This window comes from Callithrix jacchus, chromosome 4 (assembly GCF_049354715.1).
Source record: "Callithrix jacchus isolate 240 chromosome 4, calJac240_pri, whole genome shotgun sequence".
Lineage (NCBI taxonomy): Eukaryota > Metazoa > Chordata > Mammalia > Primates > Cebidae > Callithrix > Callithrix jacchus.
In genome coordinates, this window is record NC_133505.1 from 46661030 (window position 1) to 46689009 (window position 27980).

The following is a 27980-nucleotide window of genomic DNA, read 5'->3' on the forward strand; positions in this document are numbered from 1 at the left end:
GGCCAGGAGATAACGGACGGTTAGAGAAGCACTCCCAAAGGAGTGAAGCCTTAAAGGGGGAATTAAAAAAAAAGAGCCAGGTAGAAAGGGAGGTAATGAGAAGGTAGTGAGAGATGCAAACAATGATATCAGCATGGTCAAAGAATTAAAGGCAGGAGGGTAAGATGCTCTCAATAGCTGGATAGGCTGTGACAGAGTCCAGAGTAGCACAGGGTTGGGTAGGGTGGGGAGGGGTGCTGACGCAGGACATAAGGCTGTATAGACAGAGGTAGGTCAAATAGTTCCTAAATGCCTTAGTCTGAACTTTCTCCAGAAGGCAAGTATTAATCATGAATCCTTTGAGAGGAGGGTGTGGTCATATCAGATGTGTGGGAGGGATGGTTGTGGGTGGGGAAGTGGGGGGCCCAGTGGAGGTCTGGAAGATCAGGTAGAAAACTGAAACAACTACTCTGCAACTATGCACAGTCGGACAGAGAAGAGGAAAAGAATTTGTGAGATGTTTAGGCCATATTGACAGAACTTTATGGCTGACTGGATGACAGAGGAAAGTGAAGGAGAGGTAGGAAATCAGGGAGATTCCCATGTTTTTGGCTCCAGTAATGGACAAATGGATGGTGCCACTGAATGAGATGGGGAATCATGACATGATGTGACTTGAACAGGGAGGGAAGAATAATGGAATTCCATTTTAGACATCGTGGTTTGAGATGTGCATAGAGCACTGTTAGATGGCGGCGGTGGTGGGGAGGGAGGTGTGGGGTAACGGGTAAGCAAATGGAATACAGAGAACATTAAAAGAGACTGGGCAGAGCTACTAAGCTTCCTGTTTATTTCAATTTTCACTGGCAAGGAGACTGGTCTTCAAATTAGAAATGTCAGAACAAACATAATAAAGAGAAAATTGAAGTCCCAAATAGGTGAAGTGAAAGAGAGTATCTAGTCAATTTAAATGATTTTGAGTCTCCTGACTCAGATGAGTTACACCCCAAGCCTGCTGAAAGAAATTGCAGATGTAATCTCAGAGCCACGATTGGTAATCTTCAAGAAATTGGGGAGGCTATCAGGAGTGCCAGTAGACAAAAGACAGACAACTGTTTTCCAGATTTTTAAAGTAAAGAGGGATAGATTGTAATGGAAAACACAGAAATAAGTTTCACATCCTCCTTAACAAAAATTCTTGAACAGCTTATTAAATAGATAATTTACGAGTACTTTAGTTAATGCATACAAATAAGAGAAAGGAAGGTGGGGTGTTGTTTGCTATTTGATGGAAGTTGATTTGTACCGGTAGCTGGATGTGGCCTGTCTCTTCCCCTTCCTAAGCACAAAGTAAGTTGGTCTGGCCTGTGGTCTGAACTCAAGGCTTCTCTATCTGTGATTGGTTGTCTATGGTACTTAGCTTGTAGTGTGACCCTTTGTAAAAAAGGGCTGACGATTTAAATGAAAAACTCACAGTCTGAATTCTCCAAGAAACCCAGCATCAACTACTTAGGGTGCCCTGGGAAACCAGCAAGCAGCATTAACCTCTGCGGGTATTAGCCTAAACATCAATAAACCTTTGCTTATTAGAATATTACTACCTTATTTTTTGTGCTGTTTCTTTCTGTATACTTACTAACTCTAAAATGAGAACAGGAAACGACAAACAAATGTGGTGAAACATTACGGGGGCGGGGGGAAAGGCAGTTATGCCTTGCCAACACCACTACTTCAGGTGGGCTAAGGTATACATATACCTATACATATACACATTACATTTTTTCATTAGCCCTTCAGATACCTTCTTAGAATTTAAAAAAAAAAAAGAAGAAGAGAAAAGAAAAAGCAGCCTACTTAAGACCCAGATGGCTCTCTTGAACTGAAAGTACAGGCACGCACTACATAATGATGTTTCAGTCAAGGACGAACTGCATCTACGATCATCTCACAAGAGATAATAGAGCTGAAAAATTCCAGTTGCCTAATGACATCACAATGTTGTAGCGCTATTACTTCATTAAAAAAATAGAGTGTTGCTGGCCAGGTGCTGTGGCTCATGCTTGTAATCCAGCACTTTGGGAGGCCGAGGCAGGCAGATCACTTGAGGTCAGGAGTTCGAGAGCAGCCTGGCCAATACGGTGAAATCTCGTCTCTATTAAAAATACAAAAAGTAGCCAAGCGTGGTGGCAGGTACCTATAATCCCAGCTACTCGGGAAGCTGAGGCAGGAGAATCGCTTGAACTTGGGAGGCAGAGGTTGCACGCCAGCCTGGGTGACAAGAGTGAGACTCTGTTTCCCCCTCCCTGCCAAAAAAAGTAAGAAACATATATATATATACACATATATCTTTTATACATTTTTATTGTACCTTTTCTATGTTTACACATGTTCAGATACATAAATACTTACCACTGTGTTATAATTCAATCTTCAGTACAGTAACAGGCTATACAGGTTTGTAGCCTAGTAGCAATAGGATATGCCATCTAGCCTAGGTGTGTAGTAGGCTATACCATCTAGGTTTGTGAAAGGACACTCTATGATGTTTCCACAATGACAAAATTGGCTGACAGTGCATTTCTTACATTGTATCTCTGCCATTAAGCAATGTATGACTGTATATCCTCTGAGGGATATCACCAGCCTCACATTTAAAAATTATATAATCCTATAAATCATGCAAGGTTAGCTCCCTTCTTAAAACAAAACAAAAGGAACGACGAAAAGCCCAGACACCAAGATCACTAAGATGGTTCAGAACCAGATCTCAACTTCAGACCTGTTTGGTTCATATGCAATTTATTAAAGTTGAAAATGATTTTTCATTCCATATAATCTATCTTGACATTATCCTATAAGTCTCTAACCAATACATACTGACCCTTGAGAAGGACATAAGCCACCCAGCGAGAAGCCTCCTGTCTAGTTCCTCCATGAGTCTAACTTCCGTGTACTGCCCCAGCAGAAAATCCAAACAAGCACCCTATATCTCATTGTTGTCCCTTCCTTTGGCTCCCACTCCTTTCTTGATATTTAGAGCAAAGAACAGTAGTGTTTCTTCACTGAAACCATCTAGGTTTGTGAAAGGACACTCCATGATGTTTCCACAATGACAAAATTGGCTGACAGTTATTAAGATTTTCATTTTATCAAAATACAACCTGTATGTGTATCTTCCATTTTAAAACGAATGAATGAGGAGTAATCTTCTTACCGTATTGACCCAATCATGTATGGCTGTGCCAGCTGAACCACAATCGCACCACTTCCTAGCTGGTGACATGTGTAGCCAGAATCCCAATCATAATTCTTAGTGTCCCCATTCAGCAAGGCATTTCGGCTCCGACTGACTCCTTCAATCACGCTGGCACAATCAGCAATTGTTGCAATGTTCTCCATGGGAACTGTGAATCCAAAAACAAGATTTGGCATCAGGATAAGGGAAGCCAAATATATCTTGATGGTATGCTCAGAACAAAATTAATTAACTGCTATCTCAAATCAATGGTAAAAGAAAAATTAGAACATTTTGATTATCTTCAGATATGAATACATTTTCCATGGCAAATAGCTTTAAAAAAAATGTTAAACCCACTGGGCACGGTGGCTCACATTTGTAATCCCAGCACTTTGGGAGGCTGAGATGGGCAGATCACTTGAGGTCAGGAGTTTGAGACCAGCCTGGCCACCGTGGTCAAAATCCATCTCTATAAAAATACAAAAAATTAGCCAGGCATGGCAGCATAAGCCTGTAGTCCCAGCTACTTGGAAGGCTGAGGCAGGAGAATCGCCTGAACCCAGGAGGCAAAGGTTGCAGTGGGCCAAGATCACATCACTGCACTCTAGCCTGGGTGACAGAGCAAGACTCTGCTTCAAAAAAGGCGGGGGAGGGGAGAAGAAAAGGGAAAAGGAAAAGAAAGGTGTAGAAAAATACAGGGTATATTTTCATTTATACAAAGTTTTCAACAAAGTCACAATGAAACGTACTTTGTTTAGAGCTATACACATAAATGTAAAACTGAAAAGGGAATCTAGGAAATTAATACAGAACAATAAAATAGCTTGGGAAGAGGGAAGGTGAAATTTTGGAAGCCCCCCCACCCCAACCAAAAGGTCTAAATATTAACTGGGTCAGGTGTAGTGGCTCACGCCTGTAAACCCAACACTTTAGGAGGCTGAGGAGAGGAGACTGCTTAAGTTCAGGAGTTCAAGACCAGCTGGGACAATGTGGTGAAACCCCATCTCTACCAAAAATATAGAAAATTAGCCAGGCGTCGTAGCACACATCTGTGGTCCCAGCGACTCGGCCTACTGAAGTGGGAGGATTGCTTGTACCTGGGAGGCAATGGTTGCAGTGAGCCAAGATCACACCACTGCACTCCAGCCTTGGAAACACAGTAAAACCCGCTCTTAAAAACAAACAAACAAAAAATAATTTTATGTCTAATACAGATATTTAATCTATTCTTCTGAAAGTCTCCTTAAAGAAACATGTTTAATTCAGAATTCTGAAACTCACATAATAGGAAAGTGATCCAGGACGTGGCACCAAACTCATTTCAGAATATACAGTTGCTCTCAGCCATGATTGATTTCTTTTTGTTTGTCTACTATTCTGTGCATTGCAATATATATGCTCTTCCCATTGTTCGTGAACTGCTGCATCTTAAAAACCCAGCTGTTCTGATTTTGAGTCTCTCTTTCTGTAATTCAAATCTACATCAACCTGCTCATTTATAAAAGTCAAGAACTTCCACAAAATGATGGATGCTCAATATGATGTAAATTCTTTAAACACTGAGAAGGGAATAAAAGGTAAGGGCCTTTTAAGTCCCCTGGGACCTTTTCTGCACATTTAAAACAAAAACCTATAATTTTCTCCAGACACTTAAGTTATTTAACCAAAACCTACTTATATTCAAGGTTTGTAACTTACTTCAGATAATTTAAAAGTAGACTGGAAAAGAAAACATAATTCTACATACATCTTCTACACAACTCATTTATTTTCCAAAGTTGGATATGCTTGTACTTAAGCCCTCATCTCATATGCCTTCACTAATTGCTTTGCTCTCTGTAGCTGAGTAAAGCCACCCACAGAGAAGAAAGGAAGGGAGAGAAGTGAGAGAGAGAGGATTTATTTTTCTGGTGATAAATTCCTTGATTATAAAGCTTAACTCCAAAGCAACAAGCAAAAACAGTGGTGAAATTACCTGTAAGGACAGTTTCCTGGCAGAGAAGGAGCTCAGAGAGAAACTCCCTGTGACTTTGGAAAGAAAAAGAAGTGGACTAAATTTAGAAGGTAAGCTATGGTACTGCTGTCTCCTGGAAAAAGGGCAGTATTCTTTGATTTGGAAGAGAGAATGAAAGGAAATGGCACAAGATGTACAGTAAATTGAGCTGAGGGATAACACTGTGTAGACAGGTTATACTGCAGCAACTGACAAGCCCCTACTGTCTCAGTGGCTTCACATAGAACACATTTATTCAATACAATCAGCCAGGAGGTTCTGCTCATTGTATCACTCAGGGATCCCAGTGACAGAGGCTTCATAGTGACATGTGCTTCCCCAATCACAGCAGCAGTGGGAAGAGAGTAAGCTGGGCACTGGCTCCTAAAACTCTTCCCCAAAAGTAACACGTCACTTTGCACAAATTTCATTGTCTAAGACAGGTCACATGGCCTTACCTAACTTCAGAGGGGACTAGAAAGCACAAACCTGCTATGTGCCTGGGAAAAGCACCAGGGAGAAAGAAATAGGGAGTATTTGGTGTACAACATTTAATGCCTACCGTAAACATTAAGCAAGGATGAAAAAACATTTAACATACAGTATATCTGGTCATCTGTTTCAAGTATATAAAACATTTCAATGTATTAATATTCCAAAATTTATATATCTATTCTCTTGCTGAGGGACATTTAGATTACTACCATTGTTTTCTTTGCCATTACAAACAAAAGTGTCTTCTTGTATTCCCAAGTAAGAGTTTCTTAAAGGAATACTTAAGATTTCTATGTATGTGGAAGTGGAATTACATTCATGGCTATGAATTAACTTCAACTTCCCTAGATATTGCCAAATTTTTCACCAAAGTGGTTGTAAAGCTTTATATTCTCTCCTTGAAGAGGTCCTTCAGAACATCCCTTGTAAGTTGTATTCCTACGTATTTTATTCTTTGTAGCAATTGTGAATGGGAGTTCACTCATGATTTAGCTTTCTGTCTATTATTGCTGTATAGGAATGCTTGTGATTTTTGGACATTGATTTTATATCCTAAGACTTTGCTGAAGTTGCTTATCAGCTAAAGGAGATTTGGGGCTGAGATGATGGGGTTTTCTAAATATATAATCATGTCATCTGCAAACAGAGACAATCTGACTTCCTCTCTTCTTATCTGAATATGCTTTATTTCTTTTTCTTGCCTGATTGCCCTGGCCAGAACTTCCAATACTATTTTAAACAGGAGTGGTGAGAGATGCCATCCTTGTCTTATACCTGTTTTCAAAGGTAATGCTTCTAGCTTTTGCCCATTCAGTATGATATCGGCTGTGGGTTTGTTATAAAAGGCTCTTATTATTTTGAGATACATTCCATCAATACCTAGTTTATTCAGAGTTTTTAGCATGAAGAGGTACTGAATTTTATTGAAGGCCTTTTCTGCATCTATTGAGATAATCACATGGTTTTTGTCATTGCTTCTGTTTTCATGATGGATTACATTTATTGATTTGTGTATGTTGAACCAGCCCTGAATCCTAGGGATGAAGCCGACTTGATTGTGGTAGATAAGCTTTTTCATGTGCTGCTGGATTTGGTTTGCCAGTACTTTATTGAGGATTTGCGCATTGATGTTCATGAGGGATATTGGCCTGAAATTTTCTTTTTTTGTTGTGTTTCTGCCAGGTTTTGGTATCAGAATGATGTTGGCCTCATAAAGTAAGGAGTCCCTCTTTTTCTGTTGTTTGGAAGCTTAGGAAGGAATGGTAGCAGCTCCTCTTTGTGCCTCTGGTAGAATTTGGCTGTGAATCCGTCTAGTCCTGGGCATTTTTTGACTGGTAGGCTGCCTCAATTTCAGAACTTGTTATTGGTCTATTCAGGGATTCGACTTCTTCCTGCTTTAGTCTTGGGAGTGTGTATGTGTCCAGGAATTCATTCATTTCTTCTAGTTTTCTAGCTTATTAGCATAGAGGTGTTTATAGTGTTCTCTGATGGGTAGTTTGTATTTCTGTGAGATCAGTGGTGATACCCCCTTTATCATTTTTTGTTGTGTCTATTTTATTCTTCTCTCTTTTCTTCTTTATTATTCTGGCTAGTGGTCTATCTATTTTGCTAATCTTTTCAAAAAACCAGCTCCTGGATTCCTTGATTTTTTTGAAGGGTTTTTTGTTTCTCTATCTCCTTCAGTTCTGCTCTGATCTTAGTTATTTTTTGTCTTCTGCTAGCTTTTGAATTTGTCTGCTCTTGCTTCTCTAGTTCTTTTAATTGTGATGTTAGGGTGTCAATTTTAGATCTTTCCCATTTTCTCCCATGGGCATTTAGTGCTATAAATTTCCCACTAAACACTCTGTTAGCCATGTCCCAGAGATTCTGGTATGTTGTGTCTTTCTTCTCATTGGTTTCAAATAACTTCTTTATTTCTGCCTTAATTTCATTATTTACCTGGTAGTCATTCAGGAGAAGATTGTTCAATTTCCATGCAGTCATACAGTTTTGAGTGAATTTCTCCACTGCTTAAGGAAATAACATTCCATGCTCATGGATAGATGGTATTAATATCTTAAAAATGGCCATACTGCCCAAAGTAATTTATGGATTTAATCCTATCCCCATCAAGCTACCATTGACTTTCTTCATAGAATTAGAAAAAAACTACTTTAAATTTCATATGGAACCAAAAAAGAGCCCATATAGCCAAGACAATCCTAAGCAAAAAGAGCAAAGCAGGAGGCATCACACTACCTAACTTCAAACTATAGTACAAGGCTACAATAACCAAAACAGCATGGTATTGGTACCAAAACAGATATATAAACCAATGGAACAGAACAGAGGCCTCAGAAATAACACTACACATCTATAATCATCTGATCTTTGACAAACCTGACAAAAGCAATGGGAAAAGGATCCCTTATTTAACAAATGGTGTTGGGAAAACTGGCTAGCCATATGCAGAAAACGGACCTTACACCTTATACAAAAATTCACTGAAGATGGATTAAAGACTCAAACATAAGACCTAAAACCATAAAACCCTAGAAGAAAACATAGGCAATACCACTCAGGACATAAGCATGGGCAAAGACTTCATTACTAAAACATCAAAGCAATGACAACAAAAACCAAATTTGACAAATGGGATCTAATATAACTAAAAAACTTTTGCACAGCAAAACAAACTATTATCAGAGTGAACAGGCGACTTATAGAATGGGAGAAAATTTTTGCAATCTATCCATCTGACAATGGGCTAAATATCCAAAATCTACAAAGAACTTAAATTTACAAAAAAAAAGAAAACACAAACAACCCCATCAAAAAGTAAGCAAAGGATATGAACAGACACTTCTCAAAAGAAGACATTTATGCCACTAACAAACATGAAAAAAAGCTCATCATCACTGGTCATTAGAAAAATGCAAATAAGGCCAGGTGCGGTGGCTCACGCCTGTAATCCCAGCACTTTGGGAGGCCAAGGCGAGTGGATTACAAGGTCAGGAGTTCAAGACCAGCCTGGTCAACAGGGTGAAATCTCATCTCTACCAAAAATACAAAAATTAGCTGGGCGTGCTGGTGGGTGCCTGTAGTCCCAGCTACTTGGGAGACTGAGGCAGGAGAATCACTTGAACCCAGGAGGCAGAGATTACAATGAGCCAAGATCCTACCACTGCTCTCCAGCCTGAGCAACAGAGTGAGACTCCATCTCAAAAAAAAGAGAGAAATGCAAATCAAAATCTCAATGAGATACCATCTCACACCAGTTAGAATGGCGATCATTAAAAAGTCAGGAAATAACAGATGCTAAAAAGGATATAGAGAAATAGGAACACTTTTACACTGTTGGTGGGAGTGTAAATGAGTTCAACCATTGTGGAAGACAGTGCGGAGATTTCTCAAGGATCTAGAACCAGAAATAACATTTGACCCAGCAATACTATTACCGGGTATGTGTCTTTATAGTAGTATAAAGACACATTCACACATATGTTTACTGCAGAACTATTCACAATAGCAAAGACTTGGAATCAATCCAAATGCCCATTCATGATAGACTGGATAAAGAAAATGTGGCACACATATACCGTGGAATCCTATGCAGCCATAAAAGAGGATGAGTTCATGTCTTTTGCAAGGACATAGATGAAGCTGGAAACCATCATTCTCAGCAAACTAACACAGGAACAGAAAACCAAACACTGCACGTTCTCACTCATAAGTGGGAGTTGAACAATGAGAACACATGGACACAGGGAGGGGAACATCACACACCAGAGCTTGTTGGGGGTTGGGGTGCTAAAGAAGAGATAGCATTAGGAGAAACACCTAATATAGATGACGGGTTGATGGGTACAGCAAACCACCATGGCACGTGTATACCTATGTGACAAACCTGCACATTCTGCACATGTACCCCAGAACTTAAAGTATAATAAAAATAGTAAAATTTTGTACCAAAAAAAAACCTTTATACTCTCAACTGATTGCTCCACAACCTCACCAACTTCTGGTAATGTCAGACAGATGAGTGTGAAATGGGATCTAAATGTGATTTCATTTTTTAACTTTTTTGTTAGGTGAAGTTGAACATTTTCCCCCATTTTTCCCTCTGGAATCATTTTCAATTTCTCTTCTGTAAACTGTACATTTTTATCTTTTGCCTATTTTTTTATTATATTTCTCACTGATTTTCAGTATGCCAAGCCTTTGTAGGTCAATATATGGAGTTGAAATACTTAATCTTTTTCTTTATGACTTGTGCTTTTCCCTTTTCAAAAAAAAAAATTATTATTTTTGCTGTTGAGACAGGGTCTCACTGTGTCACCCAGGCTGGAGTACTGTGGTGTGATCATGGTTCACTGTAGCCTTGAACTCCCCGGCTCAAGCAATACTCCTGCCTCAGCCACTAGAGTAGCTGGGACCACAGGCATGTGCCACCATTCCTGGCTAATTTTTAAATTTTTTTTGTAGAGACAAGGTCCCACTTTGTTGCCCAGGCTGGTCTTGAACTCCTGGGCTCAAGCAATCCTCACACCTCAGCCTCCCAAAGTGCTGGGGTTATAGGCATGAGCCACCACACCTGGCAAACTTTTCCATTCTTGTTTATAAGTTCTTTCCTACACCAAATTAATAAAGATATTTCCTAATTTTCTCCTAAAAGTTCTCAGTTTTTCTTTTTATGTTTGGTTCTTTAATCTATTCAGAATTTATTTTTAGTATGCTGTGAGATGGGGATTATTTTTATCTTTTATTTATAAGGATAACTAATTTCCCCAGTACAACTTAATGAAGAGCCCATCCTTTCCCCCACTAATTTATGTTACTTCAGTAACACAGAAGTTTTTGTATATATTTGCATCTCCATTTAAGATCCGTATTCTGAGGCTGGACACAGTGGCTCATGCCTATAATAATCCCAGCTCTTTGGGAGGCAGAGACAGGCAGAACATTTGAGGCCAGAAGTCTGAGACCAGCTTGGCTAACATGGTGAAACCCCATTTTTACTAAAAATACAAAAATTAGCTGGGTATGGTGGGGCACACCTGTAATCCCAGCTATTCAGGGGCTGAGGCAGGAGAATCGCTTGAACCCGGGAGGGAAAGGTTTCAGTGAGCCGAGGGCATATCGCTGCACTCCAGTCTGGGCAACAGAGTGAGACTCTTTGTCTCAAAAAACAAAAAAACAGAAAAGATCTGTATTATGTTTCACTGGTTGATTTGACTAGCCTTGTGCCTTACCATGATCTCTTAATTACTATAATTTTATGGTAATCGTAAATTGTAGTTAGCTCCTCTCCTCCCCCTCCTTTTCCTTCTCTTTTCTCTGACATTGTCATATATTCTTGGCCCTTTCAGGAAAATTTTTCATTTTGTTTAAGTTTTCAAACATACTGGCATATGCCCAGGTGCAGTGGCTCACCCCTGTAATCTCAGCACTTTGGGAGGTCAAGGCACACAGATTGCGAGGTCAGGAGTTTGAGACCAGCCTGACCAACATGGTGAAACCCCATCTCTACTAAAAATTAAAAAATTAGCCACTTATGGTGGCATGTGCCTTTAATCCCAGCTACTTGGGAGGCTAAGGCAGGAGAATCACTTGAACTGGGGAGGTGGTGGTTGCAGTGAGCCAAGATTGCACTCTAGCCCAGGCAACAGAGTGAGAGACTCTGTCTCAAAAAACAAACAAACAAACATACTGGCTTACAGTATTTCACAGTATAGCTCTTTTTCATTCAAACTATTGTTTATCGTACTTGCCTTTCTTTTTTGCCTTGCTCTATACAGGTTTGTCTATTTTATTAGTGCTCTTAAAGAACCAGTGTTGGGTTTTGTTGATTCTTTTCTTTATTTCCTATTTTACTAAATTCCTCTCTCTCTTTATTATTTTCTTCCTCCTGCTCCTTTGGGTTTATTCTATTTTTTCCTAACTACTTGAAACAAATGCTTAACTCACTAATCTCTTTCTTTTCTAAAAAACATATTTAAAGCTAACATAGTATTTTACTCTTAACTCGTGTTTTACCTCTACAATTAAGTTTTGATGTTTAGTGTTTTGAAGAGTACCAGTCAGGTATCATGTTGAATGTCCCTCAATTTGGGTTCGTCTGATATATAGTATTTTAAAGTTAATCATTTCTAAATATTTTCTAACTTCCTTTATCATTTTTCCTTTGACACATGACATATTGAGAAGCATGTTTCCAACTTTCTAAATATCATTTTTGAAGTTATCTTTCTGTTACTGATTTTTAATTAAATTGCAATGTGGACAAAAAACTGTGGTGTGTCTGATATGACTTTGTAAAATCTTAGATTTACTTTGTGGTCTAGTACATGGCTAGTTCTTATTAATGTCTTATGTGTGCCTCAAAAGAATTTATATTCTCTAATTTAGGGGAAGTATGGTTCTATATGTGTTTATTAGATCCAACTTGACAATTCAAATATTTATATGCTTATTAATTACTGGGAGATGTCTATGAAAATCACCTGCTATGAATATAGATTTGTCAGTTTTTCCTTATATTTCTGTCAATTTTTGTTTTATATATTTTGAGACCACATCATAGCATGTACATCATTTTAGAAATTATTTCTTCCTGGTAGTTTGAACTTTTCTTCATTATGTACTGTTCTTTATTCTTAATGTTTTTGACCTAAAGTCTACATCGTCTGATGTCAAGTAACTATAACACCTTTGTATTGTCTACTATTTCCTCAGTATCATGTCACTTCGTATTTTTCTGGTCTCTTGCAAATAACATATAATAGATTTTTGAGAGTCAGTGTCCTTAACTGGCAGATTTACATGACTCACCTAATTACTGTTACTAATTTATTTGAACTCCCTTTTATTTTCTATTTAGATGTTTCTTCTTCGCTCTCACCCTTACCTTTATGCCTATTCTGCTCCAGTTTTCTAACGAATGTGAAGATTCTTTCAGTTCCCCCACCAGCTATCCTGATTGATTTGGTGTGGAAGTTACATATTACATTTCTATCCTTTTACTGCTCTTAAATTTTAGGCAAGCATACCAGATTTAATAATGGCTAAAATTAATAATTACATACTCTGTCTCCTGACCAATATAAAAGACCTTAACACATTTTTTGCAATTAAAAATATTTGTGACACATAATATTTGTATCTATTTATGGGGTACATGTGATAATTGGTTACCTGCATAGAATGTGCAATGATCAAGTCAGGGTATCCATCACCTCAAGTATCTGTTGCTTCTATATACTGAGAACATTTCAAGTCCTCTCTTTTAGCTATTTTAAAATATACAACACATTGTTATTTACTATAGTCACCCTACTCTACTATCAAACATTAGAACTTATTCCTTCTATCTAATTGTATGTTTATATCCATTAACCAAGCTCTCTTTATCCCTTCATCTTCCCATCCCCCAAACACACAGAAAACCTTCCCAGCCTCTAGTGTCTATTATTTTACTCCCTACCTCCATGAGATCAACTTTTTAAGCTCCCACTTATGAGTAAGAACATACGATATTTGCCTATCTATGCCTGGCTTCTTTCACTTAACATGATAACCTCCAGTTCCCTCCATGTTGCTACAAATGACAGGATTTCATTCTTTATTATGGCCAAATAGTATTCCATTGTGTATAAGCACCATCTTTATTCATTCATCTATTGATAGACACTTAGGTTGATTCCAAATTATTGCTATAATTGAACTATATAACACTCTGCTGTTGTCTGCTGGAGAACTGCTTAATGTGGGGGAAAATGTGTCCCATACACACATTTTGGTGACTGCAAGTGTGTAGTGTTAACTATGTAAAGAAAGAAAAAGTGTTTGTTGTTTTTCAAATACATGTATCAACAAGGGTCAATCTCACAAATTAAACTATTACAAAGCAAAAGTGACAGAAAACTACATAGAAAACAATTCCATTTATATTGTTTAGTGATACATACATATGTGATGAAATAGAAAGGAAAGCTAGGGAATAGTAGACACTAAAATTCAGATTAGTGGTTACCTCTGGGTAGAAAGAGAGTGGGGATGCAACTGGGCGAGGAACACACAAAGGGCTTCAAAGGTTTCATAATGTGCAGTTTCTTTTTCTTAAAACTGACACATTATAATTGTACATATCTATGGGGTACAGTGTGATGTTTCAATATATGTATACACTGTGTAAAATCAAATCAAGATCTTCAGGATACACTGCCTCATACATTTAACATTTCTTTGTAGTGAAACATTCAAAATCCTCTCTTCTATTTATCTTAAAATATACAGTGCAACATTGTTAACCATAGTCACCCTGCTGTGCAATACAACACTAGAACTTACTCCTCCTCTCTAACTGTAACTCTCTGTTACCAGTAGACCAGTTTCTCCTTAACTCCCAACTCTTCTCAGCCTCTGGTAACCACTATTCTATTCTCATAGCTATGAGATCAACTTCTTTGGACTTCACATATGAATGAGATCATGCAGTGTTTGTTTTCCTATACCTGGCTTTCTTATTTCATTTAATTATCTACAGGTTCCTTCATGTTGCTGCAAATGACAGCACTTCATTCTTTTAATGGCTGAATAATATTCCATTGTGTATATATATATCACATTTTCTTTATGCATTCACACATTGATGGACACTTGGGTTGATTTTATGTCTTGGCTACTGTGAATTATGCTGTAATAAACATGGGAGTGAAGATATCTCTGTCATAGATTTCATTTCCTTTAGATAGATTCCCAGTGGTGGGATTGCTGGGCTATATGGTTGTTTTATTTTTAGTTTTCTGAGGAAATTCCATACTGTTTTCCACAACGGCTGTACTAATTTACATTCCCACCAACAGTGTATAAGGGTTCCCCCTTTCTCCACATCCATGCCTGCATTTGTTATTTTTTGCCTTTTTGATACTATCCATTCTAATTCAGGTGAAGTAATATATTCCTGCAGTTGTGATTTGTATTTCCCTGATGATTAGTGATGCAGTGTCTTTTTTCATATACCCACTGGTCATTTGTGTATCTTTTCTTGAGAACTATCTATTCAGATCTTTTGCCCATTTTTCACTGGATTATTTATTTTGCCATTGAGTTTAGTTTCTTATATATTGTGAATATTAACCCATTATTAGATGCATACTTTGCAAATATATTCTCCCATTCTGTAGACTGTCTATTCATTGTGGACTGCTGCTTTTGCTGTGCAGAAGCTTTTTAGTTTGGTGTAATCCCATATATCTATATTTGCTATTGCTGCCTATGCTTTTGGGGTCTTATCCAAAAAATTCTTGCTCAGACCAATGTCATAAAGCATTTCCCCCATGTTTTCTTCCAGTAGTTTCACTGCTTCAGGTCTTCCACTCAAGTCTTGAACTCATTTTGAGTTTATTTTTGTATAGGTAACATTCTATTTCTTAGGCTGCATGATGAGTATGCGAGTGTTCCTGCTCGTCAAAGTTTACATATATTGTATTTATGTTCTTTTGCACACATGGAATATTGTTTTTTTTTAAGTTTCATATATCTTAACATTGCTTTTATGAAAACCAGAAAGATGGTAAGCCTCCGAAAGTAGAAAACCTTTTATGATTATTTTGAATGCTGATATCCTTTGTAGACAACTTGGTCTCACCAGTTGTCTCTGTTGACTCTGTTCATTTGTCAGTTTCCACCTATGCTACCTTACTGCTTCACAATTTTATCCCTAGGTAATCTAATTCAATTAGAGCCTCGACACCACAGACTATCACAAAATCATTATTATCACACTTTCAAGCTCTTTGGGAAAGAAAAAGGCTGGGCTAAGCACTCAGAATTCCTTTTCTACAGACACATTTATAAACGGATTTATTAAACAGATTATTTCTGTCCCTAACATATTTTCTAAGGTGGTAATATGTAGTAATATCACCCTCTGACCCTCTGCAATCTTGAGGTGGTCTAAAATGCTGCTACATTAAAGAATCTTGTGGCCAGGCATGGTGGCTTACACCTATAATCCCAGCACTTTGGGAGGTTGAGGCAGGAGGATCATTTGAGGCCAGGAATTTGAGACCAGCCTGGGCAACATAGGGAGACCCTATCTCTACAAAAAATACAAGAACTGATGGCACATGCCTGTAGCCCCAGCTACTCAGGAGGCTAAGGCAGGCAGATCACTTGATCATGGGAGTTTGAGGTGGCAGTGAGACCTGATGGTGCTACTGCACTCCAGTCTGGGCAACAGAGTGAGACCCCATCTCAAAAACAAACAAACAAAAAACCAGAATTTTGTCTTCTTAAGAAGGAATACTTACAAAAGTCTTATGGCATAAAAAAGAAGGAATTCTATATCTATGTGCTGGCGAATAGCATACTACTGTTTATACTTTGATCTTGACATAATTATTCATTAATGTTTATTAGCTAAAGTATGGATTTACAAAAGGAGCCCAACAGAGACGCATACAGACACACTCTATACACTCACACATATGTATATATATGAATGATATATATGCATATGGATACGTGTATATCAGGGAAATCTACCCCAAGTCCCACATTCCTTTAAAGAAACAGCTTTTATTAGAAATCAACTAGCAGCGAGGAGAGAGCTGCGCGAGGCAAGTGTCTCGGACGCTGTTCCTGGTTTTCATCATATAGACAGACCAGCCCTTCTGCAAAGATGGTCAACGTACCTAAAACCCGAAGAACCTTCTGTAAGAAGTGTGGCAAGCATCAGCCTCACAAAGTGACACAGTACAAGAAGGGCAAGGATTCCTTGTATGCCCAGGGAAAGAGGCGCTATGATCGGAAGCAGAGTGGCTATGGTGGGCAGACAAAGCCAATTTTCCGGAAGAAGGCTAAGACCACAAAGAAGATTGTGCTCTGGCTGGAATGTGTTGAGCCTAACTGCAGATCCAAGAGGATGCTGGCCATTAAGAGATGCAAGCATTTTGAACTGGGAGGAGATAAGAAGAGAAAGGGCCAAGTGATCCAGTTCTAAACTTTGGAATTTTTTCATTTAATATTGGAAAGAAAATGTTGAAGCTATAGAAAAATTACCTGTAGGAAAATAAATACAGTGATATTCTTATGCAAAAAAAAAAAAGAAATCAACTAGCAATTTGATAATCAACTCTACTATCTAATTCATAAGGTAAAATATCAAAAGAAGGCTGGGCGAAGTGGCTCACGCCTGTCATCCCAGCACTTTGGGAGGCTAAGGTGGGTGGATCACCTGAGGTCAGGAGTTCAAGACCAGCCTGACCAACATAATGAAACCCCATCTCTACTAAAAATACAAAAATTAGCTGGGCATGGTGGCAGACACCTGTAATCTCAGCTAGGAGACTTGCTTGAATCCGGGAGGCAAAAGAGCAAGCCAAGACCGTGCCACTATACTCCAGCCTGGGTGACAGAGCGAGACTTCATTTCAAAAAACAAAACAAAACAAAATCAAAAGAGTGCTACCTCTCTTAATTCTTTTCTTGTTTCTTTGTTTATAAAGACAGGGTCTCACTAGGTAACCCAGACTCCTGGGCTCAAGCGATCCCCCCACCTTGGCCTCTCGAAGTGCTAGGATTATAGGCCTGGCCTTCTCTTAATTCAGATTCCTACTTTTTGCTAATAAGTCAAATTAACAGTATAATGACCAAATAATGCTGACAACTGGAAGGAAGAAGAAAAGGACCTAAGGCACAAACCCATTGGATGTACCTTCTGTAAATCACCAAGATGAGACAATCATTCTAGCACTGTCCCAATTCTTAATACCCATATCAGTACTTCAATCTGATCTAACCTGACAATCAGATTCAGAATGTGAGTTTCATAAAGGCAGGAACTTTTGTTTTGTTTTGCTTTTCTGCAGCTGTATTCCCACTGCAAAGAAATAATGCCTAGCACATGGTAGGTGCTCAATAAATATTTGCTGAGTAAATGAATCGAAGCTAGAAATTGATGTCTATGTGAGGTTGTGGTGCTTAACCTTGCTTAACATAACTCCTTACCAAAAGCTAAGAAAATATAAAAGTTACTGAATGAAGCAGAAAAAAATTGCTTTATCAGTGGAAGTTTTCTTAGAAAAGTAAAATATGATCAATCTCTAGGTCTTGACCTAAACTTTAAAAAGAAAATAAATATGCCCATGGCAGAAGAGTTGCTTTCTAAGCATTATCCACACCTTCTGCTCTCTCAGCTTCTCACCTAAAAGTATGCCCCACATACAGAAGGTTTGGTCACTCATGGTAGACTAAACTATTTTTTGATGGAGAAAACATATTGGGGGACAAAAGTGAGAAGAGGAATGTAGATAACATGTAGCTTTTAAAGACTACAAGAGGTTATTGTTTTTGTTTCTTTTTGAGACAGAGTCTCACTCTGTTGCCCAGGCTAGAATACAGTGGCACCATCTTGACTCAATGTAACCTCTGCCTCCCAGGTTGAAGTGACTCTCCTGCCTCAGCCTCCCAAGTAGCTGGGACTACAGATGCATGCCACCACACTCGGCTAATTTTTTTATTTTTAGTAGAGATGGGGTTTTATCATGTTGGCCAAGCTGGTCGCAAACTTGTGACCTCAAATGATCCACCTGCCTTAGCCTCTAAAACTGCTAAGATTACAGGTGTGAGCCACCATGCCTGGCTGTTAGGCTATAAAAGGTCTTTTTGCCCAAGGGGGAGAAATGTTTGCTTTAGTCACACTTACAGTAGTTGTGAGAGAAGATATTTGTCCCAAATGTCACCACTGGTTTACTAATATACATAGGTCACATTCTCCATTTCAGCAGGGAATAATTCTGTTAAGAATTTTTCTTCCTAGAAACACAAACCTTAGCCTACCTAGTTGGACTGCCTTAAATAATTACTCAATGTGGCCTTTTTTACTGAGAAAAATTAGAGAATGATTCTCTATCTGACTGCAGCACACAGAAGGTTCCATACTGTTTTTCTTCCCAGAGGGACTGGGCCACTCCCCATTTTGAATGTTCATTATCGTCTTTCATATGCGTCTGATAAATTTATTAAAAACACCATCTGGATGGGACTGAGCTTTCTGCTGTATTTCTAGTCTTCCAGTTTCCTCCGTTGTCCCACTGGAATTTCTGCCCCAATTTGTGTCACTTTGTTTACAAAACCATGCTGCCAAAACCCAGCATCTTGCGTCTGTCTCTTTTTGGTGTGTCTTTGCCATCTTTCACCTACATCCCATTACAACAGCCTGTGCTAGGAGCAAAAGGCAAAGGGGAACTGCCTGGACAGAAATTAGTTTTCCCCCTCTGTGCACATAGCAATTCTGCTCAGACAAATTTAATTTGCTGCTTCTGAAAGCAAAAGTTGCATGTTAACAAAGTATATACATTTTTGCAAAGTGTATGAATATTGGAATGACTCAGACTGCAGGGAACTGCAGAAAAAGTGATCTGAAAACAATTTTACTGTTCTCTGTTCTTACACAGCACCAGGGGTGGCCAACGACTTGCCAGTAAATTTAATTCAGGAGTAATAAATTTTTTAAAAGGCAGTATTACTTCAGTAGGACATGACCTCAGGGCCACCTGTACCAGCTATATTTAAAGATAAGACTGACATGTTATTTAACTGTCTCCAGAGATCACCTTTGAGAGATGGGGAAAAAAGCCCACTCGAAGCAGACTGTGTAAAAGGAAATAACACTTAGCAGTTACAGGGACTGTCATCTTCAAAAACTGTGCTGTGTTGGGCTTTCTTCAATGTTTCCCTGGCTGTTTTCATTATAAAATTGTTTCCTAACAGCACAGTGGTTCATGCAGCAATCAAATGGTTAATAATCTCAGTGGAGATTATTTTCTATTGCCAAGATTATCATAGAGATATAAAGTATTTCCTGTTTAAGAAGATAACTGTTGCTTAAGGTCCTACCTAGATATCCAACAACAGACCTACTGCTTCTTTTATTAAAGGGGAAAACACCTAGCCCCAGGCCTACACAGAAATTTGTTGCTGATCAGGCAAGCCTCTAACACAACTCTAATCCAACCTTCTGTCAAATTATTCGAAAGGAAAAAAATATCCACAGCTGTTATGTCTTAACAGCTGTAAAAGAACAATAGCTAATTAGAGAACAAGCCCATCTTTCTTGGAAACTATCAAAAAGCTGTAAAAATGCATTCTATGACACAGCCACTGAGTTATATTAATTCCTAGTTTTATCTATCAGGTTAAGAAAATAACTTTTCAATCATACATCACATCACCAAAGAAAAATCATGGGTTATATATGGCATATAGCTTTTAAGCATTTCCTTTCCCAAAGATTCCCTCAGCTGCTTCTGTGAGAAGGCCGCTTTTGAACACACTTCCAGAGGATTCGGTCCTGATCACCTCTCCATACCTGTGGGTGAAGCCCGCCCATGGGTAGAAAACAGACCATGCCTTTTGAAACCTGGAGCCCCTTTCCCCTAATAGATTTTTCCTTCTTGCTTTGCTTTCTATTTTGTCTGTTTACTTAGCATTAATCTTGGTATTCTGATCCTCCCTGATCTAGCTCCAATTTTTACATCACCGAGGTTGCCTAAATCACATCTTATCTCGAGATTATAAGGGCTCTGGAAATCATGCTGAGCCCATTTTATCCAGTGATAAGAAGAGGTTAACACTTTCCTAAACTTAGATGTGTTCCTCTCCACCTTTTGCCCCTCAAACACATGCAATTTTTAAGAAGCTATAGCTCTAAACACTTCAGAGGAAGTGGCCTGCTTTCTAGAAGATAAGAAATTAGAGATGGTTATCCCCAGGGACAGAGGTGAGGTGATGTGGGAACAGCACATCTCAAATGTACAAGTTCACTAGTATCAGTGCATTTTCTCTCTCCTCACACTGGGGCCTTTGAATGAAAGCACGCTCCAAAAATAACGGTATGGTTTACTCTCTTACGTGTAGTTTGACAATCCTGTAGTTTACATGCTGGAGGTTTTAGCTGAGAAAATCAAATCAAAAAGGCCTCAAAGAATCAAGCATCAGATGTTAGCAGCAATAACAAAGAGGCATTCATTCCGAAGGTGAGGCCTTGAAATTGAGGACATAGGCATTTCCAAGTATAAAGAAAAAAGATACTCCAAACATCCAACTCTGTGTTTGAACTAACAGGCAATATCTCTATGGGTGATTTTTTTTTCCTTTCCTCCAGACATAACTTGTCAGGGAACAGACTTTACATCTGTACTGTAAACATAACAAGTTATTTATACAAACACAGGAAAAGTAATAACCAACATACAAATAGTCACTTAACCTGGTTTTGCAGTTTTAGAAACAATTTCTCAAAAAAAAACTAAGTTTTAATATAAAGGACATCTTTTTCTGTGAGTAGTAGTGTAAGTTTCACATAAACTTATTTTTCCTTATTCCCTAAAAGATGTTGACATTGTTGCAGAATTGCTAGTTAAAATAAACACAGTTTCCTTTTGTTTTTTGTTTTCTTTTTGAGCAGGGTCTCACTCTGTCGCCCAGGCTGGAGTGCAGTGGTATGATCATGGTTCATCGCAGCCTCAACCTCTCAGAGGCTGAGGTGATCCTCCCATCTCAGCCTTTGGAATAGCTGGGACTACAGGTATGCACCACGAAGACTGGCTTGTGTGTGTGTGTGTATTTTTTGTAGAAATGGGGTTTGCCATTCAAGCATTTCTCCTGCCTCAGCCTCCCAAAGTGCTGGGATTACAGGTTTAAGCCACTGCGCCTTGGCCAATAGTTATTTTTGTACCACACTATGAGTTTAAAGGGCTTGTCAGGTCACAATTTCATGACTCAAGAGCAGAGATGTCACCATAGCTTGGGGAGTATTTCTCATTCACATCGAGCAGAGAACAGAGGACATGCAAAAGTTTGTTAAAAATCCCACAAAAAGGCCATATGTGGTGGCTCATGCCTGTAATCCCAGCACTTTGGGAGGTTGAGGTGGGTGGATCACCTGAGGCCAGGAGTTTGAGACCAGCCTGGCCAACATGGTGAAACCCAACTCTACTAAAAATACAAAAATTAGCTGGGCGTGGTGGCAGGCACCTATAATCCCAGCTACTTGGGAGGCTGAGACAAGAGAATCGCTTGAACCCAGGAGGCAGACGTGTGAGCTGAGATCACACCACTGCACCCCAGCCTGGGTGACAGAGTGAGACTCCATCTCAAAAAACAAAACAAAACAAAATCCCACAAAAAAGTGGTGGTTTATTTACTACTTTTTTTTTCTTTTTTTTTGAGACGGAGTTTCACTCTTGTTACCCAGGCTGGAGTGCAATGGCGCGATCTCAGCTCACCGCAACCTCCAACTCCTGGGTTCAGGCAATTCTCCTGCCTCAGCCTCCTGAGTAGCTGGGATTACAGGCACGCGCCACCAAGCCCAGCTAATTTTTTGTATTTTTAGTAGAGATGGAGTTTCACCATGTTGACCAGGATGGTCTTGATCTCTTGACCTCGTGATCCACCCGCCTCGGCCTCCCAAAGTGCTGAGATTACAGGCATGAGCCACCGCGCCCAGATATTTAATACCTTTTTTTAAACGATCCTTTAATAAAGTAATAAAGTAGTAGCCTTTCTTTTCTTTTTCTTTTTTTTTTTTAAGCTAGAGGCTGCATCTGGTTCAAACATTAACATTTCTTTAAAATGCATCAATGACTATAAAATTTGAGTTTTTTCTAAAAGTAGTAATTACAGTGAGATGTTTAAACATTAAATGGAGCTGGGTATGTTACAGAGAAAATGTCCCCATCAGATCTGTGGCAAGTATGCTCCTATAATCCCACTTTGGCAGAATCTTCCTGACAGAGCCTTTGGAGGCAGAGAGAAAAAGGTGAGACATAACACCAAATTCTTGTATGTCTTAACCCCCACAAACCATCCTGGATTGAGTGAGACGTTTGAGAAGGAAACAATCTCTGCAGATCTCATGAAAGCAAGACTGGAACACAGAAGAAACAGTGGAGTGGGGGAGTGAGTATAAACTTCTGAACACTGCATTCAGAGCTGAGACTCCTTAATCAAACCACAAAGGATGCCTGAGGGAACAACGTGTCTCACTGGGCACTCTCAGTTCTACCCTGAGGCACCAGTCCAGGCTTGTGGGTAAATTGGGCAAACCCCTGAGTGTGAAGAATGCCTCCTGAGCTGTGAAATTGGAGACCTGGGGCAGTTTGGCTTCAAAGGCACGCAAATTCTTCCAAGTCACCTGGAATGACCCTAATCAGACTTTTGAGGTAGTTTCTGAAAAAAAAAAAAATCTGGACAAAATTAACAATTTATACTAACTTCTGGAGGCCAAAATTAATGCACACTGAGGAAACAAAATCATGCTATGTTTTTCAGTAGACTTTCAGAGTATGATGAAAAAAGTACAATAAAAGTTGATTTTAAAAGAAACTTTTACTCTTGTTTTAAATTCTTTTAATGATCTACATTCAGTGCTTTTGAAAATGAAAAATGGATACAGTGTTTAATTTTTAATTTTTGTGGAAACATAGTAGGTATATATATTTATGGGGTATATGAGAGATATTTTGGTACAGGGTATCCAACACCTTAAGCATTTATCCTTTGTGTTACAAACAATTCAATTATACCCTTCTAGTTATTTTTAAATGTACAATTATTATTGACTATCGTCGCATTGCTATGCTATGAAATGCTAGATCTTATTCATTCTTTCTATTTTTTTGTACCTATTAACCAACCCCAGTTCCCCCCACCCAACCACTACCTTTCCCAACCTCTGGTAACACTCATTCTACTGTCTATCTCTATGAGTTTAATTGCTTTAATTTTTAGCTCCCACAAATAAGTGAGAGCCTGGCTTATTTCACTTAATATAACGACCTCTAGTTCTATCCATGTTGTTGCAAATGACAGGATATAATTCTTGTTTATGGCTGAATAGTGCATTCATTTATTGATGGACACTTACCTTGCTTCCAAACCTTGGCTGCTGTAACAGTGCTGCAATATATAAACATGGGAGAGTAGGTATCTTTTTCAATACACTGATTTCCTTTCTTTTGGGTATATATCTAGCAGTGGGATTGCTCAATCATATGGTAGCTCTATTTTGAGTTTTTTGAGGAACCTCCAAACTGTTCTCCATAGCGGCTGTACTAGTTTATATTCCCACTAACAATGTACAAGGGTTCCCTTTCCTCCACATCTTCGCCAACATTTGTTATTATCTGTCTTTTGGATAAAAGCCATTTTAACTGGTACGATATGATATCCCATTGTAGATTTAACGTGCATTTTTCTGAAGATCAATACTGTTGAGTACCTGAGTACCTTTTCATATGCCTGTTTTCTATTTGTATGTCTTCTCTTGAGAAATGTCTCTTCAGATCTTTTGCCCATTTTTAATCAGATTGTTCGATTTTTTTCCCTATAGAGTTGATTGCATTCCTTATATTTCCTGGTAATTAATTCCTTGTCAGATAAGTACTTTGCAAATATTTTCTCCCATTCTGTGGACTGTTTCTTTGTTGATTGTTTCTTTTGCTGTGCAGAGCTTTTTAATTTGATGTGATTCCATCATCCATTTTTGCTTTGGTTGCCTGTGCTTGTAAGTTATTACTCAAGAAATCTTTGCTCATTTCAATGGCCCAGAGAGTTCTTCAACGTTTTCTTTTACTAGTTTCATAGTTTTAGATAGTAAATTTATGTCTTTAATCCATTTTGATTTGATATTTGTATACGGAGAGAGAGAAAGATAGGGGTCTAGTTTCATTCTTCCACATATGGATATCCAGTTTGCCCAGCATTTATTGAAGACTATCTTTTCTCCAGTACATATTCCTGGCACCTTTGTCGAAAATGAGTTCACTGTAGTTGTGTGGATTTATTTCTGGGTTCTCTATTCTGCTTTTTTGGTCTACGTGTCTGTTTTTATGCCAGTACTATGCTGTTTTGGTTACCACAGTTCTGTAGTATAATTTGAAGTTGGGTAATGTGATTCTTCCAGTTTTGTTATTTTTGTTCAGGATAGCTTTGGCTATTCCAAGTCTTTTGTGGTTCCGTATAAATTGTGGAATAGTCTTCCTATTTCTTTTTTTTTTCGCTCTTGTTACCCAGGCTGGAGTGCAATGGCGCGACCTCGGTTCACCGCAACCTCCGCCTCCTGGGTTCAGGCAATTCTCCTGCCTCAGCCTCCTGAGTAGCTGGGATTACAGGCACGCGCCACCATGCCCAGCTAATTTTTTGTATTTTTAGTAGAGACAGGGTTTCACCAAATTGACCAGGATGGTCTCCATCTCCTGACCTCGTGATCCACCCGCCTTGGCCTCCCAAAGTGCTGGGATTACAGGCTTGAGCCACTGCGCCCGACCTAGTCTTCCTATTTCTTGAAGAATGTCACTGATATTTTGATAGGGATTGCACTGAATCTGTAGACTGCTTTCAGTAGTACAGACATTTTAACAATATTGATTCTTTCAATCCATGGACATAAAATATCTTTACACATTTTTTGGCATCCTCTTCAATTTCTTTCACCAATGTTTTATAGTTTTCATTGTAGAAATCTTTCATTTCTTTGATTAATTCCCAAGTATGTAATTTTATTTGCAGCTGTTGAAAATAAGATTACTTTCTTGATTTCTTTTTCAGATTATTTACCATTAGCATATAGAAATGCTACTGGCGATTTTCTATCTTACAACTTTACTGAACTAATCAGTTCTAACAGTTTTTTGGTGGAGTCTTCAGGATTTTCCAAATATAGGAACAAATCATCTTCAAACAAGGGTAGCCTGACTTCTTCATTTCCAAATTGGATGCTCTTTCTTTCTTTCTCTCATCTGATTGCTCTGGCTAGGACCTCCACTACCATGCTGAAAGCCATAAGTGGTGAAAGTGGGCATCCTTGTCATGTTCCCAGTCTTAGAGGAAATAATTTCCGTTTTCCCCATTCAATATGATACTAGCTGTGGGTCTGTTTTATATGGTTTTTATTATGTTGGGGCATGTTACTTCTATACCCAGTTTCTTGAGCCTTATAACAAAAGGATGTTGAATTTTATCAAATACTTTTTCAGCATCAATTGAAATAATTACATAGTTGTCCCTTATTCTACTGATATGATGTATCATGTTGCTTGATTTGCATGTGTTGTTGAACCATCTTTGCAACCTTGGGATAAATCCCACTTGGTTATGTTCAATACCTTTTTTTTTTTTTTTTTTTGAGATGGAGTTCATTCTGTTGCTTAGGCTGGAGTGCAGGGGCATCATCTTGGCTCACTGCAACCTCTGCCTCTCGAGTAGCTGAGACTACAGGTGCATGCCACCACACCTGGCTAATTTTTGTATTTTTAGTAGAGATGAGGTCTCACCAGGCTAGTCTCAAATTCCTAACCTCAGGTGAGCCACCTGCCTTAGCCTCCCAAAGTGGTGGGAATATAGGGGTGAGCCACTGCACCTGGTGAATGCCCTTTTAATGTGATGTTTCTAATATTTTTTATTTAAAATATTTATGTATTTTAAACAGAAAATAGTAGCAACATCACATTTGTTGTTTGTTAGCATATGTTGAGGATGTTTACATCAGAGATATTGACCTGTAATTTTATTTTATTTTTTATGTGTCTTTGTCTGCTTTTGATAACAGAGTTACACTGGCTTTGTAGAATGAGTTTGGAAGTATTCCCTCTATCTTTATGTTTCAAAACAATATGAGTAGAATTAGTATTAGTTCTTCTTTACGTATTTGGTAAAATTCAGCAGTGAAGTCATTGGGTCCTGGCTTTTCTTTGCTGGGAGACTTTGTATTACGGCTTCAATCTTGTTACTTGTTATTGGTCTGTTCAGGTTTTGGATATCTTCATGGTTCAGTCTTAGTAAGTTGTCTTCTAGGTTTTCCAATTTATTGGCACATACTTGCTCACAGCAGTCTCTAATGATCCTTTGAATTTCTGCAGTATTGGTTGTAATGTCTTCATATTCAACTCTAATTTTCTAGGAATTTATCCATTTCTTCTATGTTTTCCAATTTATTGGCATATATTTGCTCATAGCAGCCTCTAATGATCCTTTGAATTTCTGCAGTATTGCCTGTAATTGTCTTCGTATTCAACTTTGATTTTCTTTTTTTTGAAATAAAGAAAATCTCCCTGTTTTTCTAAGTTAGCTTAGCTAAAGATCTGTCAATTTTGTTTATCTTTTCAAAAAAAACAAGTTTTTGTTTCATTGATCTTTTGTATTGTTTCATTTCAATTTCATTTACTTCTACTCTGATCTTTATTCTTTCTTTTCTTCTACTAACCTTAGATTTGGTTTGCTCTTGTTCTTTTAGTTCTTTAAGATGCATCACTAGGTAGATATTTGAAGTTTTTCTTATTCTTTTTTTTTTGATTCAGGCACTTATAGCTATAAACTCTCTCAGTACTGCTTTTGCTGTATCCCACAGATTTTTTTTTTTTTTAATCCTACAGGTTTTGGCATGTTGTGTTTCCATTAACTTTTGTTTCAAAAAAGATTTTCAATTTCCCTCTTAATCTTTTCCTTGACCCACTGGTCATTCAGAGGCATACTGTTTAATTTCCATGTATTTGGACAGTTTCTAAAATTTCTCGTTATTGTTTTCTAGTGTTATTCCATTGTGGTCACAGAAGATATCCGATATTATTTTAGGTTTTTTTTTTTTAATGTTTTGATACTTGTTTTGTGGCCTAACATATGGTCTGTCCTTGAGAATAATCCATGTGTTGAGCAGAAGAATGTGTATTCTGCAGCTGTTGGATGAAATGTTCTGTAAATATCTATTAGGTCCATTTGGTCTGTGGCATAGAGTAAGTCTGATGTTTCTGTATTGATTTTCTGACTGAATGATCGGTCCAATGCCGAAAGTGGGGTGCTGAAGTCTCTAGCTATTATTGTATTAGAGTCTATCTCTCGCTTAGCTCTAATAATATTTGCTTTATATATCGGGATGCTCCAGTGTTGGGTGCATATATATTTATAATTGTCATATCCTCTTACTGAGTTGACCCCTTTATCACTATATATAACCTTCTTTGTCTCTTTTTACAGTTTTTGTCTTGAAATCTATTTTTGCCTGATAAAAGAATAGCTACTCCTGTTCTTTTCTGGTTTCACTTGCATGGAATGTATTTTTCCATCACTTTAGTTTCAGTCTGTATTTCTTTATGGGTGAAGTGTGTTATTTGTAGACAGCAGATTGTTGGGTCTTGTTTTTTTAATCCATTCACTCACTCTACGTCCTTTGGAGAATTTAGCCTATTTATATTCAATGCTATTACTGATGAGTAATGACTTACTCTTGTCATTTTAT

General features: G+C 38.3%; 2 protein-coding genes across 4 annotated transcripts in view; one reads left to right on the plus strand and one right to left on the minus strand.

Moving 5' to 3' along the window:
• Nucleotides 1-27980, minus strand: part of BTBD9 (BTB domain containing 9) — a 500550-nt gene that overhangs the window by 147496 nt on the left and 325074 nt on the right. For all 3 annotated transcript variants that reach the window (XM_054254942.2, XM_035297693.3, XM_008994362.5), the window contains exon 8: nucleotides 3194-3383. In XM_054254942.2, the coding sequence (XP_054110917.1) occupies nucleotides 3194-3383 (190 nt within the window). The remainder of the gene's footprint in view (nucleotides 1-3193; nucleotides 3384-27980) is intronic.
• On the plus strand, nucleotides 16286-16798 carry LOC100894890 (large ribosomal subunit protein eL42-like). The gene has a single exon (XM_003732659.4). It carries the CDS (start codon nucleotides 16369-16371, stop codon nucleotides 16687-16689), a length of 321 nt encoding a protein of 106 aa, XP_003732707.1. The 5' UTR covers nucleotides 16286-16368; the 3' UTR covers nucleotides 16690-16798.